Source organism: Myodes glareolus, chromosome 10 (genome assembly GCF_982192425.1).
Source record: "Myodes glareolus chromosome 10, mMyoGla1.1, whole genome shotgun sequence".
Lineage (NCBI taxonomy): Eukaryota > Metazoa > Chordata > Mammalia > Rodentia > Cricetidae > Myodes > Myodes glareolus.
Window position 1 is genome coordinate 57703868 of NC_142035.1, and position 18930 is coordinate 57722797.

Consider the following 18930-nt stretch of genomic DNA (forward strand, 5'->3'; position numbering starts at 1 on the left):
AGAGTCTCTCTCTTCCTGCAGTCTGTGACCCCAGATGTAGAACTCTTAGCTACTTCTCCAGCAACATGTCTGCCTGCTTGCTGCTATGCTCCCTGCCAATATGACAGTGGACTAAACCTCTGTGTTGTCAGAGGCTGCTTGTTTGTTCCCGGCTGCTCAGCCCCGAAATAACCACACAGAAACTGTATTAATTAAATCACTGATTGGCCTATTAGCTCTAGCTTCTTATTGGCTAGCTCTTACATCTTAATTTAACCTATTTCTATTAATCTGTGTATTGCCACATGGCTTACTAGTGGGGCTACATGGCTTCTCCCAACTCCACCTTCTTTCTCCCAGCATTCAGTTTAGTTTTCCCCACCTAACACTAATCTGTCCTGTGCAGACCCAATGCAGATTCTTTATTCATTAACCAATAAAAGCAACACATAGACAGAAGGACTTTCTATACCACCTCTGAAACTGTAAGCAAGCGCCAAATAAATGCTTTCCTTTATAAGAAAAGGTGGTGGGCAGCGGTAGTATACGCCTTTAATCCCAGCACTCAAGAGGCAGAAGCAGGCAAATCTCTGTGAGACTGAGGCCAGCCTGGTCTACAGAGTGAGTTCTAGGAGTGCCAAGGCTACACTGAGAAACCCTGTCTCAAAAAAAAAAATTTCCATGGTCATGGCATGACACATCAGATTGCATATCAGATATTTATATTACAATTCATAATAGTACCAAACTATAGTTATGAAGTAGCAACAAAATACTTTTTTGGTTGGAGGTCACCACAACATGAGGAGCTATATTAAAGGGTCACAGAATTAGGAAGATCACATATTGGAAATCAGGGTAAAGTTACAGTAGGGTGTGGTGTGTAACCTAAATTAGTGTCCCCACACACCACAGGTATCCACCACCTCTGAGTCCAGTGTTCCTTCTTCTGTGCCTATACCCCCCTGTCTGCCATTGTGATTGTTTCTGGGGTAATCAGCAATGATAAGTTACTGAGGTTTTAGTCTATTTCAATTTGGAATTGTGTTGTTTTGCATTCAGCTCAATGGCTGTACCTATGACAACTGCTGTCCCAACTGGCAATTGCAACTCTGCAGCTATCACCAGCAGTTCAGCTGTGCAGTATAACATGGAGGGGGGCTGCTTGTTGGGGTTTCTGTCCCACCTGATACTCCACAGCCAGCAAGCCCCAAAGAAAATCACACAGAGTCTACATTAGGTTATAAACTGATTGGCCCTATTTCACAATATAGAAACAGAAGAATCATTGCCAAACTCCTTTTATGAAGCTACAGTTACTCTGATACCAAAACCACACAAAGACACAACCAAGAAAGAGAATTACAGACCAATCTCACTCATGAACATTGACGCAAAAATACTCAATAAAATACTGGCAAACCGAATCCAAGAATACATTAGAAAAATTATCCATTATGATCAAGTGGGCTTCATTCCAGAGATGCAGGGTTGGTTCAACATACGCAAATCTATCAATGTAATCCATCATATAAATAAACTGAAAGAAAAAAACCATATGATCATTTCATTGGATGCTGAAAAAGCATTTGACAAAATTCAACACCCCTTTATGATAAGGGTGTTGGAGAGATTGGGTTTACGAGGATCATACCTAAATATAATAAAAGCAATATATAGCAAGCCGACAGCTAACATCAAATTGAACGGAGAGAAACTCAAAGCCATTCCACTAAAATCAGGAACACGACAAGGCTGTCCACTCTCTCCATACCTCTTCAATATAGTGCTTGAAGTTCTAGCAATAGCAATAAGACAACATAAGGGGATCAAGGGGATTAGAATTGGAAAGGATGAAGTTAAACTTTCGTTATTTGCAGACGATATGATAGGGTACATAAGCGACCCCAAAAACTCTACCAAAGAACTCCTACAGTTGATAAACACCTTTAGTAATGTGGCAGGATACAAAATCAACTCCAAAAAATCGGTTGCCCTCCTATACACAAAGGACAAAGAAGCAGAGAGGGAAATCAGAGAAACATCACCTTTCATGATAGCCACAAATAGCATAAAATATCTTGGGGTAACTTTAACCAAGGAAGTGAAAGACCTATTTGACAAGAACTTTAAATCCTTGAAGAAAGAAACTGAGGAGGATACCAGAAAATGGAAAGACCTCCCCTGCTCTTGGATTGGGAGAATCAACATAGTAAAAATGGAAATTCTACCAAAAGCAATCTATAGATTCAATGCAATTCCCATCAAAATCCCACCAAACTTCTTCACAGACCTTGAGAGAACAATAATCAAGTTTATACGGAAAAACAAAACACCCAGGATAGCCAAAACAATCCTATACAATAAAGGAACTTCTGGAGGCATTACCATCCCTGACTTCAAACTCTATTACAGAGCAACAGTGTTGAAAACAGCTTGGTATTGGCATAACAACAGAGAAGTCGACCTATGGAATCGAATAGAAGACCCGGGTATTAACCCACAAACTTATGAACACTTGATTTTTGACAAGGGAGCTAAAGGTATACAATGGAAGAAGGATAGCATCTTTAACAAATAGTGCTGGCATAACTGGATGTCAACCTGTAGAAGAATGAAAATAGATCTATATCTATCACCATGCACAAAACTCAGGTCCAAATGAATTAAAGACATCAACATTAATCCGACCACTTTGAACCTGATAGAAGAGAAAGTGGGAAGTAGTCTACAAGATATAGGCATAGGAGACCACTTCCTAAGCAGAACCCCAGGAGTGCAGACAATAAGAGAAACAATGAATAAATGGGACCTACTGAAACTGAGAAGCTTCTGTAAAGCAAAGGACACTGTCAGTAAGACAAAAAGGCTACCTTCCGACTGGGAGAAGATCTTCACAAACCCCTCATCAGACAAAGGTCTGATCTCCAAAATGTACAAAGAACTCAAGAAACTAGACACTAAAACTCTAATTAACCCAATTAAAAAATGGGGTACTGATCTGAACAGAGAATTCACAACAGATGAACTTCGAATGGCCAAAAGGCACTTAAGGTCATGCTCAACCTCCTTAGCGATCAGGGAAATGCAAATCAAAACAACTTTGAAATATCATCTTACACCTGTCAGAATAGCCAAACTCAAAAACACCAATGATAGCCTATGCTGGAGAGGATGTGGAATGAGGGGAACACTCATTCATTGTTGGTGGGAATGCAAACTTGTGCAGCCACTGTGGAAATCAGTGTGGCGGTTTCTCAGGAAACTGGGAGTCAACCTCCCTCAGGACCCAGCAATTCCACTCTTGGGAATATACCCAAGAGATTCCCTAACATACTACAAAAGCATTTGTTCAACTATGTTCATAGCAGCACTATTTGTAATAGCCAGAATCTGGAAACAACCTAGGTGCCCCTCAATAGAAGAATGGTTAAAAAAGGTGTGGAACATATACACATTAGAGTTTTACTCAGCGGTAAAAAACAATGACATCTTGAATTTTGCATGCAAATGGATGGAAATAGAAAACGCTTTACTGAGTGAGGTAAGTCAGACCCAAAAAGAGGAACACGGTATGTATTCACTCATAAGTGGATTCTAACCATAATTAAAGGTCTTTGAGCCGATTATTTGTGATCCTAGAGAAGCTAAATAAGAAGGTGAACCTGATGAAGATTATTTAGCTATCCGCCAGGAGATAGGAAATAGACAAGAGTCCCAGGTAACCTCGGGTGCATGGGGGGGGTGGGAGGGTTGTTGGAAGGGGAGAGGGTTAGAGAGAAGGGAGTAGGGGAGGAATGGGGAAAGCTCGGTGGACTGGGATGGGGGGAGGGAGGAAGGATGAATATGGGATCAGGGAAGAATATATTTCAACTAAGGGAGTCATTTTAGGGTTTACAGGAGACTTGATTATATATGGGATCCCAGGTCCAAGGAGAGATCCCCAGATTGTTCTCTGGACAGAGGAGAGGGTGCCTGAACCGGCCTTGGCCCATAACCATACTGATGAATATTTTGCTTATCACCATAGATCCTTCATCTGGCGATGGATGGTGATAGAGACAGAGACCCATATTGGAACACTGGACTTAACTCCCTAGGTTCAAACGAGATGCAGAAGGAAAGAGAACGTGAACAAAGAAGGCAAGATAGAGGGAACCTTCATCCGACGATGGATGGCGATACAGACAGAGACCCACATTGGAGCACCGGACTGAGCCCCGCAAGGTCCAAATGAGGAGCAGAAGGAGGAAGAAAATGAAAAAGTAAATCAGGACTGCGAGGGATGTGATCACCCACTGATACAAGGGGACTGATCTAATGAGAGTTCACCAAGGCCAGTTGGACTGGGACGGAACGAGGGCGTGATCCAACCAGATTCTCTGAATGTGGCCGGATTCTCTGAATGTGGCTGGCCCGGAGTCTTTCTGAAAAGCCATTGACAATGACACTGGGACTTATTTCCTCTGCATATACTGGATTTTGGGGATCCAGTCTGTTTGGATACTCACCTTCCTGGACCTGGAGGGAGCAGGGAGGAACTTGAACTTCCCACAGGGCAGGAAACTCTGACTGCTCTTAGGGATGGAGAGGGAGGAGGAGAGGGGTAGGGTGTTGGGAGGAGGGGTGGAAATGGAAACTTTTATAATTTAATAAAATTACTTTCTCACAAAAAAATAAACTAATTGGCCCATTAGCTCAGTCTTATTAGCTCTTGTAGCTTATATTAACCCATTATTCTCATCTATGTTAGCCACATGGCTTGGTACCTTTCACAGCTGGGCAGATTACATCTTGCTTCTTGGTGGTCTGCGCAGGACTGTGGAGGGAGCTTCCTGCTTCCCAGAATACGCCTGTTCTCATCACCCCTCTACTTCCTGTCTGGTTGACCCGCCTATACTTCCTGCCTGGCCAATCAGCGTTTATTTAAAATATGATTGATAGAATGCAGACAATTCTCCCACACCACTTCCCCCTCTTTTTAAAAAAAAAAAAAAAACAAAGGGAAATACCCATAGTCCATTTTTTGGGAATGTGGAGGTAGTATTTTTTGGGAATGTGGGCATAGTATTTCAGGCTACTTCCTGCTGGTTGGGGGCACTGATAATCTTATGGGCACCTAAATAAAATTTAGAATTATGATAAAGTCCTGACTGGAGTATCCTGTAAGTCTTGATCATCTCAAGCAGCATCTTGAATCTGTTTTGGATGTAGAACTCTGACATCTAGGCCATCTGTTTCTACTGAAGATTTCTCAGGTGGTCTTCCTTGATCAAACTGGATATTTTTTTTTAATCTCAGAATGAAATCCACAGCCAGGCAGGAATTCTGTTCCATCAGGAACTGGCTCTATCACAACTGCTAAAGGAAACTTTGTGTGTGTGTATGTGTGGGGGGGACAGAGGTGGTTTAAGTCAGGGTTTCTCTGTAAATTTGAAACCTGCCCTGGAACCCACTCTGTAGACCAGGCTGGCCTTGAACTCACAGAGATCCACCTGTCTCTGCCTCCCGAGTGCTGGGATTAAAGGTGTGCACAAAAGGAAACTGTATCTAAATCTTTATGGTTCTGTAGAACTCAGGATTCAAAGATTGAGGTGAAATCCTGCTAGCTCTGGCTGAAAAGCAAGTAGCTAACCTCTCCTTGCTCGTGTCTCGGGGGAGGAGGGGAAAGAGCCGTCCTTCTGCTCAGTCCACACTAAAGAACCCTTTCTACACATGATTTCCCTACCACTTTCTGTCAGATAGTTGCTGACTCAGCTTTCTGACACCGGATTAATTTTACCCAATTAAACAAATGTAACATGTCTTTGCATTGTTAACAAAAGCAGCAGGAACAAATGTAACACACCTTTACACAGTTAAAATAATTTTCCACAACAGAACTGAGATTCTTTAAGCAATCAAACACTAACTGAGGTGAGGTTTCTGTGACAGACCAGACCATGTTGTTTTGAGGACTATGGAAGGACTTTGGAACTTTAGGCTAGAAAAGTCATTGAGTGTTGAGAGCTCAGCGGGTTGTTCTGCAGGAGCTTGACAGACGATAGAAGCCTGGTCTGATATGTCTTATATTTGTGATTGCCTTAGTCAGTGTTCTATTGCTATAAAGAGACACCATGATCATGACAACTCTTTTTTGTTTGTTTGGTTTTGTTCGTTTTTTAAGTTTAACTTTATGTGCATTGGTGTGAAGGTATCAGATCCCCTGGACCTGAAGTAAGTTGCCATGTGGGTGCTGGGAATTGAACCTGGACCCTTTGGAAGAGCAGCCAGTTTTCTTAACCACTGAGCCATCTCTCCAGCCTTGATCATGATAACTCTTATAAGGAAAGCACTTCATTGGGGCTGGCTTACAGGTTCAGAAGGTTAGTCCATTATCATCATGGAGGGGAAGCATGGTGCCATGTAGGCAGACATGCTGGAAAAGTAGCTGAGAGGTCTATGTCTGGATCTATTGGCAACAGAGGAAATGGTGCTGGGCCTGGTTTGAGCATCTGAAACCTCAAAGCCTGCTCCCAGTGACACACTTCCTCCAACAAGGCCACACCTCTTAACAGGGCCACTATCTATAATGTTATGGCAGTTATTTTCATTCAAACCACCACAGTGATATTCATTAATCTGATCTCTTGGGAATGAGTAAAAAATTGGAAAGGTTATGGCTTAACAGTGATGTGTTTGTGTGTCAAGTTGATAAGAGGTCAATTGTTCTAGATAGTTTCATGTCAACTTGATAGAAGCTAGAGTTATCTGAACAGAGGAACCTCAACTAAGAAAATGCCTTCACAGGATTTGGCTAGGGCATTTTTAATTAGTGATTTATTGGGAGAGGACTCAGTTCATTGTGGACAGTACCATCCTTGAGATGATGGTCCTGAATTATATAAGAAGGTAGGCTGACCAAGCCAGGAAGAACATGCCAGTGAGCAGCACCCCTCAATGGCCTTTGCATCAGCTCCTGCCTCCAGGTTCCTGTCCTTTGTGAGTTCCTATTCTGACTATGTTTTCTGATGGGCTACAGTGTGGAAGTGTAAGTCAAATAAAACCTTTCCTCCTCAACTTGCTTTTGGTCACGGTGTTTCATCACAGCAAGAGGAAACCCTAACTAATATCCCCTCTGAATCTGTAAGTCTCCTTCTAGAAGTTGCCTTGGTCTTGGTGTCTCTTCTCAGCAAGAGAAGAGTAACTAAGATAGTGCTCAATACCAAAATCTTTTGAGGCCTAGAGTAACCAGAATAACATTCAGGACTTACTGGTAAATAAAAGAGCACTAAGAGGGGCTTTGTGGTCATCTCTATGTATGCAAACCTTGGTATTTTCATTTTAAATGCACTTCAGAGCAGACACAGACCTTCAGATCTATCAACCTAAATGAAAACAACATTCTGATCTCAATAGACTACATTTCTAGTAGAACAAAACTTGGGAATTGGTCAGAAACTGCATTTGGGTGACCAAGAGAGGTAGAAGAAACTCAGGACAGTAGAGTCACAGAGACCAGAGAAAGAACTAGAGAATGCAGAAATAAGGCTAGATTTTTTTTTTTCTGTGAAGCCTGTTGATGAGCGAACCCTACCAAAAAAAATTTCCTGAGGGTCTCTGAGCCCATAGGGTCCCACTGCTGATCTCAAACTGAAGGAAAATTTTAGCTACAGCAAGCTAGACATGTACTATGATTACAGGGGTGTGAAGCCAAGATTTCCACAATCCCCCTTCAAGGCCATTGCCAATAGGATCAAGCAAATGAATGCAGGATAAGGAGAAAAGCTTAGGAGAGGCTCAACACATACTGCCTGAACCTATCAACAGAGGACAGCACCACAACCCATAGACACAGCTCTAGAGAAGGGGTAGGGGAACTTAAACTTGAGAAAGTACAACACTCACCATCCTCTTGCCCCCTCCTATTATTTCATAAAGCCAGGGACTCCTGAAACCCTAGGAAATGTGTGTGGCAGAACATGGCTCATGATGTAGCATCAGGATTTGAGCAACACACCCCAAACTTCATGGCTTGTGGAGACAGCAGAGGGAAGGGCCAGCATTTGCAACCAGAACCCTGAAGAACGGCACAGAGATGTGTCAGCATCTGAGACTCCACCCTTAAGCACAGACTGGACCAGCATCTGTAACTGAGGTATTCACTTAGACTGGGAGAGAATAAGAGTCAAATGGAGGAACTCCCAGGGTCAAGACAGGCTTCTTGTAACTGGGGAAAGGACACCGAGAGATTAAAGTGAGTCTGGTTATCAGTCTGGACTGTTCTCATAGCTTATATTAACACCCAGATCTCTCTCCGCCCTGCATCTGTTCTTCTCCTATTTAATACTGAATGTCAATTTAGCACGCCAACTTGCTTCTCTTCTGTTATTGACCTGGGTCACTTTTTCCTCCTCCTTACTCTTTCCTATTTTCTTCTCCCAAAGCAGATTGAACTGATTTGCAGGGTGTCTGTTGCCCAGTCTCCTGAGAGGAAACTGTTCTATACTGTGTGAGTGTATTACCTGTCTTTTCAGTCTACCATCAGCCAAAATTCCCTTCCCCAACCCTTGTGTTCCTACAGTATACAATCTACCCAATACTAATCTTACTCTTAACCACCACCTTCTTCTTCTTCTTCCTCCTCCTCCTTTTTGAGGTAGGGTTTTTCTGTGTATCTCTGTTCTAGAACTCACTCTGTAGATCAGGCTGGCCTCAAACTCAAGAGATTCACCTGCCTCTGCCTGAGTGCTGGATCAAAGGCGTGCGGCACCACTGCCCAGCTAGCCTTTTTCTTCTCTTTTCCATTCATATCCACATAACTGTGGTGGTTTGAATGAAAATGGCCCCATAGGCTCATAGGGAGCAGCACTATTAGGTGTGGTCTTGTTAGAGTAGGTGTAGCCTTGGTGTAGGAAGTGCTTCGCAAGGGAGCAGGCTTTGAGTTCTCTAATGCTCAAGTCAGGTCTAGTGTAACATCTCGTGCCACATTCACTTCCTCTGGCCTTTGGGTCCAGATGTAGAACTCTCTGCTCTCTCTCCGGCCCCAATTAAGTGTTTCTCTTTATATGAGTTGCCTTGGGCCAGGTGTGGTGGCACACGCCTTTAATTCCAGCATTACAGAAGCAGGCAGATCTCTGTGAGTTCAAGACTAGCCTGGTCTACAGAATGAGTTCTAGGACAGCCACAGCTATTACACAGAGAAATCCTGTCTTGATGGTGTCTCTTTACAGCAACAGAAACCCTAACTAAGACACTAACCTACTAGCATATGCAGTACTAACCACTGCGCAATGTCTCTTGTCTGGTTTTTTCTTTCTTCTTATTCTTTCTAAGACTAAGTCTGTAGCTCTCTGGCTATACTGGAATATACTATATAGACCAGGCTGGCATCTAATTCAGAGATCTACCTGTCTCTGCCTTTCAAGTACTAGAATTATGTCAACATGCCTGGCTCACAATAAAAGATTTTAAATAACACTTTGGAAGACACATTAAATAAAACATTTAATCACAGAGGTTAGCATTTTATTGAGATCATCAAAATCTTAATAAAACAATATACTTTACTGTAAAATAGAGAATAGGACAACTTCCTTAATCTCCAAAAAACAGCTCAGATAACAAATTTATAGAAATTCCTTTTGTATCTAGCACAGAAGCATATCACACTCCTATGACTTATAGATAACTGTCAATCTGTCCTAGCCTACAATCTTGATAACAATCTCTTCTGAAAAACAGACAGGAGCTCCCTTTCTATCCAGCAAGCACCCACCCTGTCATAGCTCCATTTCTAAAAGCAGACACCAAGAAAAAAATAAAAATAAATAAATAAATGAAAGCAGACACTGGAGCTTGGCTATGAGAGTGAGAGGAGAAACAGGAGGAAGAGGAGGAACAACGGCCTGGCAGCTCATAACTCAGCTGCATGTTGAGTGAGCTCCTTAACTCTGTTCATGCAATGATTAACGGCATTAATGAGTAAAGGGATCCAGCTGTCTTCTGGCTGGGGGGTCACATGACTGGCTCTGGGAATAAAACAGAAAAAATGTTAACATAGTATGAAGGGCAAAGCCATGCCCAGGAGGCACAGAGAGGAAACCACAGTAAAAAGGTATTCCTGTCCCACCACACCACAGCTCCCCTCCCCAGCGCTCGCTCTCTCTCTCTCTCTCTCTCTCTCTCTCTCTCTCTCTCTCTCTCTCTCTCTCACACACACACACACACACACAAACACACACACACATCTCATTGGCCTGACAAGTTTACTCTCAAGCAGCATAGGGAGAAGCCTTCAGACTTACTTTGTAATTTCAAGCGCCTTTATTAAAACAGACACCAATTTTGCAGACTAGAAAAAAAAGAGAGAGAGAGATGTCACTAACCCTGAGCTCTGGCACCAAAAGAAAGGAGAACCTGAAGATTCACATAATGATAAGAGACTCATTTAAAACGAGCCTTAATGGGGCAGGAGAAGTGGCTTAGTGCTGTGCACTCATGAAGACCCAAGTTTGAACTCCCAGAACCAAAGAAAGAAAGAAAAGAAAAGAAAAGAAAAGAAAAGAAAAGAAAAGAAAAGAAAAGAAAGAAGGAAGGAAGGAAGGAACCTTGAAGATAAAATATTCAACAACAAAAATGCTGATTAGGGCCAATAAGATGGATCAGTGGGTAAGCACACTTGCTTCCATATTTGACAAGCCAAATATGATTCCTGGGAAGGACTCTCACAGTCATCCACTGGTCTCCACACACACAATTGTAACATGCGTGTGCACACACAATAAATAAATAAATGAATGAATTAGGTTAGGCTAGTACCATTATGGATTCCTTTCTACTTAAGAAAATCTTATTTTTAATTAATTAATTTTTGTTTGTTTGGTTTTTGAGACAACGTTTCTCTACGTAGTCCTGGCTGTCCTGGAACTCACTCTGTAGACCAGGCTGGTCTTGAACTCACAGAGATCTGCCTGCCTCTGCCTTCTACGCCACTGCACCCGGCTCATTTTTAGTATTTTTTAATTAGGAAAAAAAGAATAATCTTAATCTCATAGAATAGTGAGTTTTAAGGCAGCCTGGATTACACATAGAAAGACTGTTCCAAAAGAGGAAGAAAAAGACTTTTAACAGAGTCTGTGACAGTTCAGACTGCTGCAGAGCTAGCAGATGCTCCTGTTTGGAACTTTAAGAAGCCCAAGGCAGTAAAACTGGAGCTCAAGACCTGAGGCTTTCGCTCAGCAGCAGAGCCCTTGCCTAGCACAGCCTACTTTGAATCCCTAGCACCATAACCACAACAAAAGAATTAAAATTTTTAATTTTTTTGTTTTTTGTTTTGGGTTTTCAAGACAGGGTTTCTCTGTGTAACTCTGGCTCTCCTGGAACTCGCTTTGTAGACCAGGCTGGCCTCAAACTCACTGAGATCTACCTGTCTCTGTCTCCCAAATGCTGGGATTGAAGGCACGCACCACCAGCGGGGGAAAAAAAAAAAAGTATCAAAGCAGATGGCTATTATAACTCAAAATCAGCACAAATATATATAGGAATTGGGAAACTATTATACCTGTATACAAGCTTGGCAAAGATATAAATGCTCTATAGCTTATAGGGAATACCAGAGACTTTAATAAGATTCCACCAATTCAAAGCTAGTACTTACATTGATTCTCACAGTAAGGTGACACACAGGTGGATATATGCTCAGAACCAAATCATCCACACTAAGAACAGAAGGAAAATACAATCATTACCCAAAAAGGGGATACAGAACTCAGTGTGCTTGTTTTCAGTACACAACCAACCCAGTTCCTTAACTTGTGTAAGCAGGTTTGCAATGAGGAGCAATTCAGCCAACGTTTACTAGACAACACATTCTAATCAGAAAGCTGGGGTAAAAATGCCCGTGGGTCACAGGATGAGTAATGACTAGTTGAGTCAAAGACAAGAGGATTCGAAACCATCCATTTGTAAGTGATACTGGCAGAGTTCATCAATGGAAGCTAAGCACGTTAGATAAAAGGTACCCTTCTAAAGAGGCCACTACTTTAACCATGTGACCAAATTAGTACCACAAGAAGAAAAACCAATATAAATTGCTCCCCGACAGGAGACAGAGGGAAGTACAAAACACTCATATTTTTGACCCAAAGTTTAACTTCATCACTACTATGAAAAAATAAGCTTATTAATCCAAATTTATTTGTGTATTTACAGTATGTAATTCTGAAATGTCAAGTCAGACTAGAAGGGACAGAGACTATTCCAGATGCAAGAAACTAAACAGATGCCAAATACATTGAAGACAAATAGAGAAATCTAAGTATTAGGTAATATTATTACATCAAATGTTAAATTTCTTGAATGTAACTCTAAAAATATATGTTCTTAGGTTGCTGATAAAATATTTAGGGATGAAGAGTTATTTATGTCCTAAATGATTTAGGAAAAACATATCGTACCTATTTATTGAGAAATTAAACATACAGGAGAAATAGATGACTAGGAGAATTCAAAAAAAGGATATAGCGCTATTTACTGCAGTACTTTTTCAATTTTTTTTTAGGCTTAAAAATTTTCAAAATATAAAAAGCTGAAGGAAACCTGGAGCAGCAGCAGCTCGGACCACAGTGGGCCTGTTTTCAAGCACGACACATGCTTACCTGGGGCTGATCTCATCACAAATATCCACGATGTCATCCAGCTGGGCCACCTGATCCTTCTTCCCATTCTCAGCCACTAAAATCCGGATTTTCTTGAGGGAAGCTCTGGATGCTTTCACCAATGCAAGGCACGGGGCTATGAGCTCCTGATCTTCCGCTGACCAGTATGAGTCCCGGTTGCTTGGAAGCCCTACTACACCATCCTCATCATTGTGGCTGTCAGAGTTGTCCTCAGAATCATTCAGGAGGCCACAGTAGGGGTCACATTCTTCTACAGCCTAAGACACATCATCAGATATGCAAATGCGAACACGCCGCCACCACCACCGTCAGTCCCCTGCTCTCCAGTGACCAGAAAAGAGAGGAGCGCGCCCTCACCTGCTCCATTTCTTCATGTGCGTCTTTCACAAAATCCACGCTCTTTGTCAGCGTCAGCAGAGCTGCGGCTTTGTTATCTAGGGGTGAAAAGTCAGAAACACTAGATTCAGAGGAGAAACCTAGCCTTTCTCTTAAGACTGCAAAGGGCAACCAACACACTTTAAAGTCAAAGTTTTCTTACTACACCCTCTGCCTGGACAGAGGGTTAAAAAGGCTTTTTAATTTCACCAGCAGAAGAAAGAAAACTGTCTCTGGTGTTTGCTATCAAGCCACGCTGAGCTTGATGACCACTCTTAGTCGCCTGGCTCTGCTTTTTAGCTCTTCTGTGTGCTCCCCGATGCTGCTCCTGGGGCAGTAGCAGGAGAGCACACTGTGTCTGTTCGACAGGAGACAGAGCCACAGCAGGAGGACGACTCTGAATGTAAGGGGTACTGCTCAGTGGTAGAGCACTTCGCTGGCATGCCCTGGGCCCAATCCCCAGCACTGCCAAAACCAAACCGAAGCAAAAACCAGTACAAGGAATGGTAAAATGTACTAAAGTCAATTAATATCAATGACAATAAACTACATATTATTTCACTTAAATCTTCATAGAAATTAAATTACTTATGTAAGGAAAAGCTGGAAGCTGGACATGAGAGGCCTCTCTATTTTGACCAGCAGCTAATAGCTCACTTCTACCCACCTTTTGGAATCTTAGGCACCTGTTGGCATGCTACCGAGACACTATTGCAGGAAATAAGGTCACTGTTCTCAGTGCTGGAAAAAGGAAGTAATAAGGACATATCAATAACCAATGTTCCTGTCTCTTTAAAACACTTCTTCCTGTTTATATATTGTCCGCCATGAGGGACAATGTATGACTTTGTTATTTGGGTCAATTTTTCCTCCCCGAGTCAAGGAAGTCCATTAGCTGTCACCCCACACTGGCACGGCTACCTTGGAGATGGAGAGACAAGCACTTCCAGGAGCTGAGCCATGCCATCCACAATGTCCAGGGTGGCACTCCGCACCAGCTTTCTCAGGGTGATTCCTGCGGCAAAACCCAAACAGTAAGTAGCCTGGTCATTTCCTATGTCACTACCTGCTTTCTGGATTCCTAGCATTACAGACACCTACATGCTTCACCTCACACACCAGTACAAGACTCAAGTCTTACGTGCATTCTTACGTCATTTTATTGCCCCTCTTGCCATTCCTTAGAGCCGTTCTCCAACAATTTTGGAGTCTTCCCATGTGTATTCTTTCATTAAAGACACTGGCCCTTTGATAACAGTGGACAAAACACTGGAAGTTTAAAACATTTGGAAGTAACCCTGATGAACTATGACATGTTTCATTTACTTCCTCAGCACAGCTTCAATGAAGGTATAAATCTGCAGGTCAGGCTGGTGGGCACGTGCCTTGTGAAGGGTCTCAAACAGGGTATGGTATAAGGCTAGGTGGAGGAGGGTAGGGATGGCCTTGGCATAGGTATGGAGCTGAGATTCAGCAAGCATATATAATAGTCAGAATGGACTGGAAAGAAAGTGAATTGGGGCTGACAAGGCAGCCTATTTGATAAAGTGACACTGGAGTTTAATTCCCAGAACCCACATGAGAAAGGCAGGCACAATGGAGTGTTCCTATAATGCCAACGCTGACAAAGCAGGGATAGGAGGCTCTCTGGGAAATCAGAGAGCTCCAGTGAAGACTCTCTTAAAAACACAAGGTGCTGGCCTCTGCATGTACTCATATACACATGCATGAGCACCTGAATACACACATGCACCTATGTATGCATATACACACAGACACAAATAATGAATGCTTTTTATAAGGGGTCAGTTGAGGTTCATGGTTCAGCATGTAAGAAAGAGCACTGGCTGCTCTCCTGGAGGAACAGGTTCAATTTCCAAACCCACATGGCAGTTCACACTGTCTGTAACTTCAGTTCTAGGGCATCCAACACCTTCTTCTGACCTCGGCAGGGATCAGACATGAAGTGGTACACAGACATACATGCAGGCAAAACTCCTATACCCATCAAATAAATAATAACGTTTTAAAGTAACTGGTTGAGGTGGCTCAGGAGGTAAAAGAACTTACTGCACAAGGCTGATGATCTGAGTTTAATCCTAGGAACTCACAATAGAATGAGAGAGCACATCCCCATGTGTATCTACACACACACGCGCGCACGCACGCACATACATACACACACACATACTTTCTAAAGAATCAGACAAAGCAGTAACAGTGGAAAATTACATGTGTATAGCATCTGTACTGTAGCACATGGAATGCTACAGAAGCCACTCACATTATAAAATTACCTTTGACTATTTTACGGGGGAAAGCCGCATGCTCAAAAGTGAAGAAAAATAGACATGTATAATATGTTTACACATAAACATATAATGATATTACATTAAAGATAAACATGTATAATAATGTTACATATTGATAAATATTGTTTACATACTAATATGCAACACCAGGATATGTCTACTACCTTAAAGGCCTAGCCTATAAATGCAACACTACTGTGCATACAGTGACTTACCCTGATCCTTAGGAAGTGAATAATATACTGCAATAATTTCCTCAATGGCAACATGGATATGTTCACAGATTCTCTGGCTTTCCTAGAGGTGATAGACAAATTCAGAATGAATAGAGCAAATGCTCAATACCAATACTGCCAGCCCATTCACTAAGGAAGAAATCAAACATCTATAAAGTATGAACAAATGTCTCTGAAAGCCTATTATGAGTCAGTGCCCACCTAACAGCTCACAACCATCTTTAACTCCAGTTCCAGGGGATCCAGTGCCTTATTCTGCCCTCCACTGGCACCAAGCATACAATTCATGTAAACATACATACAGGCAAAACACTCCTAGACATGAAATAAAAATAAAAACTTAAATAAGACAACCTACTCTGAGTTCATGTAGCTCTAGGGAAATATGACACGGGACATTCCTGATGGCAGCTAATAACTAGCTTTACTTTTCGTTACATAATAAAGGATTATTTAAAATGCATTCATTCTTTGTTCCTGTAATTTCACCTCTGGAATTTTCTTCTATCAACACACATGTACACAAAAATACATCTGACAATTTTACAGAGCCATTTATAATAGGTGCAAGTGGGGAGCAGTTTAAAAGTCCCCCCCCAGTACTGTTTATGTTACGGCTATACTCACTTACTTCATATCAAGCATTACAAAACTGGGCAAAATTTTATGTGCCACTAAGAATCAACTTCTAAATTACATTAATTTTTGGAAGGTCTAGAACAATATTTATAGTATCTAACCATTGCATTGTGTGAAAAGAAACACACACACAGAGATGTATCTATGCATAAAAGTGTAATACAGAAAGAAATGGGAATGAGACAGAAGGATGGACTGAGGTGGGAAGATATGCATTTCAGTGCACTTTGGTTATCTTTTGAACTTTATAATAACCACATATTAATAATTAAATAAAATAAATAGGCAAACGAACGATTTAATACCAAAGGGTTTTATGTAACAGGTATTACTTAGATACTTCGTAGATTTTTTTGTTTGTTTTAATTTTTTGTTTGTTTGTTTGTTTTGCTTTTCCAAGACAGGGTTCCTCTGTAGCTTTGAAGCCTGTCCTGGAACTAGCTCTTGTAGATCAAGCTGGCCTCGAACAGAGATTCGCCTGCCTCTGCCTCCTGAGTGCTGGGATTAAAGGCATGCGCCACCACCGTCCAGCTGCTTCACTGACTTTTAACTCCACCTCCTTCATTTATTACTCTTTACCCGAGTCTCTAAACCTGCTTGCTCATCTGTCAGATGGGGACTGTGTATGGGAAATAGATATAAATCAAAAAAGGGCTTTTAAAATTACGAGGAACTAACCTGAGTTTCAAGTTGAATTTAGAAGACCTTTCTACCCTACTATGCACTTGGCTATCTGATCTTCACAATACTCCCGTGCGGCAAGAACTATAATCTCATTTGATAAATGGAGAAAATAAATGTGACTTGAGTGTAAAAGGAGAGAGGAAAACTAGAAGCAGCACAAAAATTCCAGGAAATAATTGAGGTCCTTTGGGGCCTCACCCTTGGCAGCAAAAAAAAAAAAAAAAAAAAAAAAAAAAAAAAAAAAAAAAAAAAAAAAAAAAAAAAAAGAAGTAAAGTGTCCATAGGTGTGTCGACTTAAAAAAAAAATTCCAGGAAATAAAGCTCACCCGAGGAGATGGCAGTGGAAGTCGGGAAAACAGTATGGTCAGAATCGTGGCTTCCTCTGACAGGTTCACTGCTGCCTCATCTGGGGGTGACAGAGGCGGCGGATGCCAAAGTTAATGTTAAAAGATTGAAGCTGCAACTGCTACACGGCCTTCTTAAGACTTTTTAACGCGTCCCTTCTCCACCCTTATCATCATAAACAGCTCCAAAACAACTCCAGAAATCGTTTTATATTTCAGCCTCAAGTGCCGAGGATGAGTAGCAGAAGGGATGAGGAGCGGGAGGATTGTCATCCTCCGGGGACAGGAGAGGGGAAAGGAGATGCAGGGAGAGTTGAGGAAAGAGTCTGCAGCGGCAAAGACACTCACTAAGTCTTCTCCAAAACATCTCTCGATTAAATTCCTCGGTTGTCTCCTGGGCTTCGCCGACTTGAGAGTGTAGCGTGGGAGGCCGGGCCACCCGGAAAGCAAAACACAGATGAGCGGAGCCCTGACTTGACGCCCGACCGCCCTACCCGGAGCCCCGGGCCTCAGATTCCCACAACTCACCCCGCACTCGAGGCAGAAGCGACCGCAGCTCCGCTGCTAAGTGCCGGAGCTGCTCCAGAGGCGGAGCAAGGAAAGGGACTGCGGCTGCCGAGCTCGCCATCACAGCCTGTCACAGGTACGAATCAGGACGCTTAAGCCATTGAGCCCCTGTCGCTGTACTTCCGGTGCCGAAAACAACTCTCGCTTCCGGCAACACATATCGCGCCCCGCCCCTTCCTCCCCAGTGACGCGACCCCGCCTGCCCGGACAGGCGGGCCACCAGTTTACGCCTCCGCCCGGCTAGAGACCCGCCTACCCCTGTCAGACCTAGCGATCAGGCCGCGCCTCCTCTCCCTCCTAGAGGCCCAGCCACGCCTCCTTCGCCTGGCTTCTGCTTGCCAGCGTGCCCGGCCCTGACCCCCTCCATCGCCCCACCTTTTGAAGTTCCAGCCTTGCGTCTTCTGACCTACTAGATACCGGTTTTGGTTTTTTTTGTTGTTTTGTTTTGTTTTGTTTTTGGTGTGTGTGTGTATCTTGAGTTTTTTGCCTGCAAAGTATGTCTATGGCGGCCCCGTGGTGACTTTCCAAGCCCCAGACACCAGGCCTCTGGTTCCCAATGAAGGTCCGTTTGTGACATTTCTTTCTTTTTAAATTTTTTTATGTGCATTGTTGTTTTGTCTGCAAGTGTGTCTGTGTGAAGGTGTCATATCCTCTGGAACTAGAGTTACAAACAGTTGTGAGCTGCCATTTGGGTGCTAGGAATTGAACCTGGGGCCTCTGGAAGAACAGTCAATTCTCTTAATCACTGAGCTATCTCTCCAGCTCCGATATTTCTTTCTTTTAATATTTATCCTTTTGGCCGGGCGGTCACACCTTTAATCCCAGCACTTGGGAGGCAGAGGCAGGAGGATCTCTGTGAGATTGAGGTCATCCTGGTCTACAAGAGCTAGATCCAGGACAAGCTCCAAAGTCATAGAGAAACCCTGTCTCGATAAAAAGATTATCTTTTATTATTTTTAAATTATGTGTATGTCTATGCACAAATGAATCCAGGTACCTGCAGAGGCTCTGGCCTGGAATCAGAGTTATAGGGAGTTATGAATCACTTGACATAGTTTCTGGGAATTGAACTCAGTTCCTCTAAAGGTGAAGTACATGCTCTTAACCATTGAGCTATTTTTTTTCCAACCAGATA

General features: G+C 42.6%; 1 protein-coding gene across 2 annotated transcripts; it reads right to left on the reverse strand.

Moving 5' to 3' along the window:
* Positions 1 to 9464: 9464 nt before the first annotated feature.
* Ccndbp1 (cyclin D1 binding protein 1) lies at positions 9465 to 17943 on the reverse strand. Of its 2 annotated transcripts, XM_048459776.3 has the most exons (11): positions 17757 to 17943; positions 17577 to 17636; positions 17211 to 17290; positions 15541 to 15622; positions 13935 to 14028; positions 13681 to 13754; positions 12996 to 13072; positions 12618 to 12895; positions 11618 to 11678; positions 10266 to 10312; positions 9465 to 9989 (listed from the first exon to the last, which is right to left on the reverse strand). In XM_048459776.3, the coding sequence occupies exons 1-11, from the start codon at positions 17854 to 17856 to the stop codon at positions 9875 to 9877; spliced, it is 1068 nt and encodes a 355-aa protein (XP_048315733.3). In that variant the 5' UTR covers positions 17857 to 17943; the 3' UTR covers positions 9465 to 9874. The 2 variants fall into 2 exon arrangements, with proteins under 2 accessions (XP_048315733.3, XP_048315734.3); XM_048459777.3 differs by lacking the exon at positions 17577 to 17636.
* Positions 17944 to 18930: the final 987 nt, after the last annotated feature.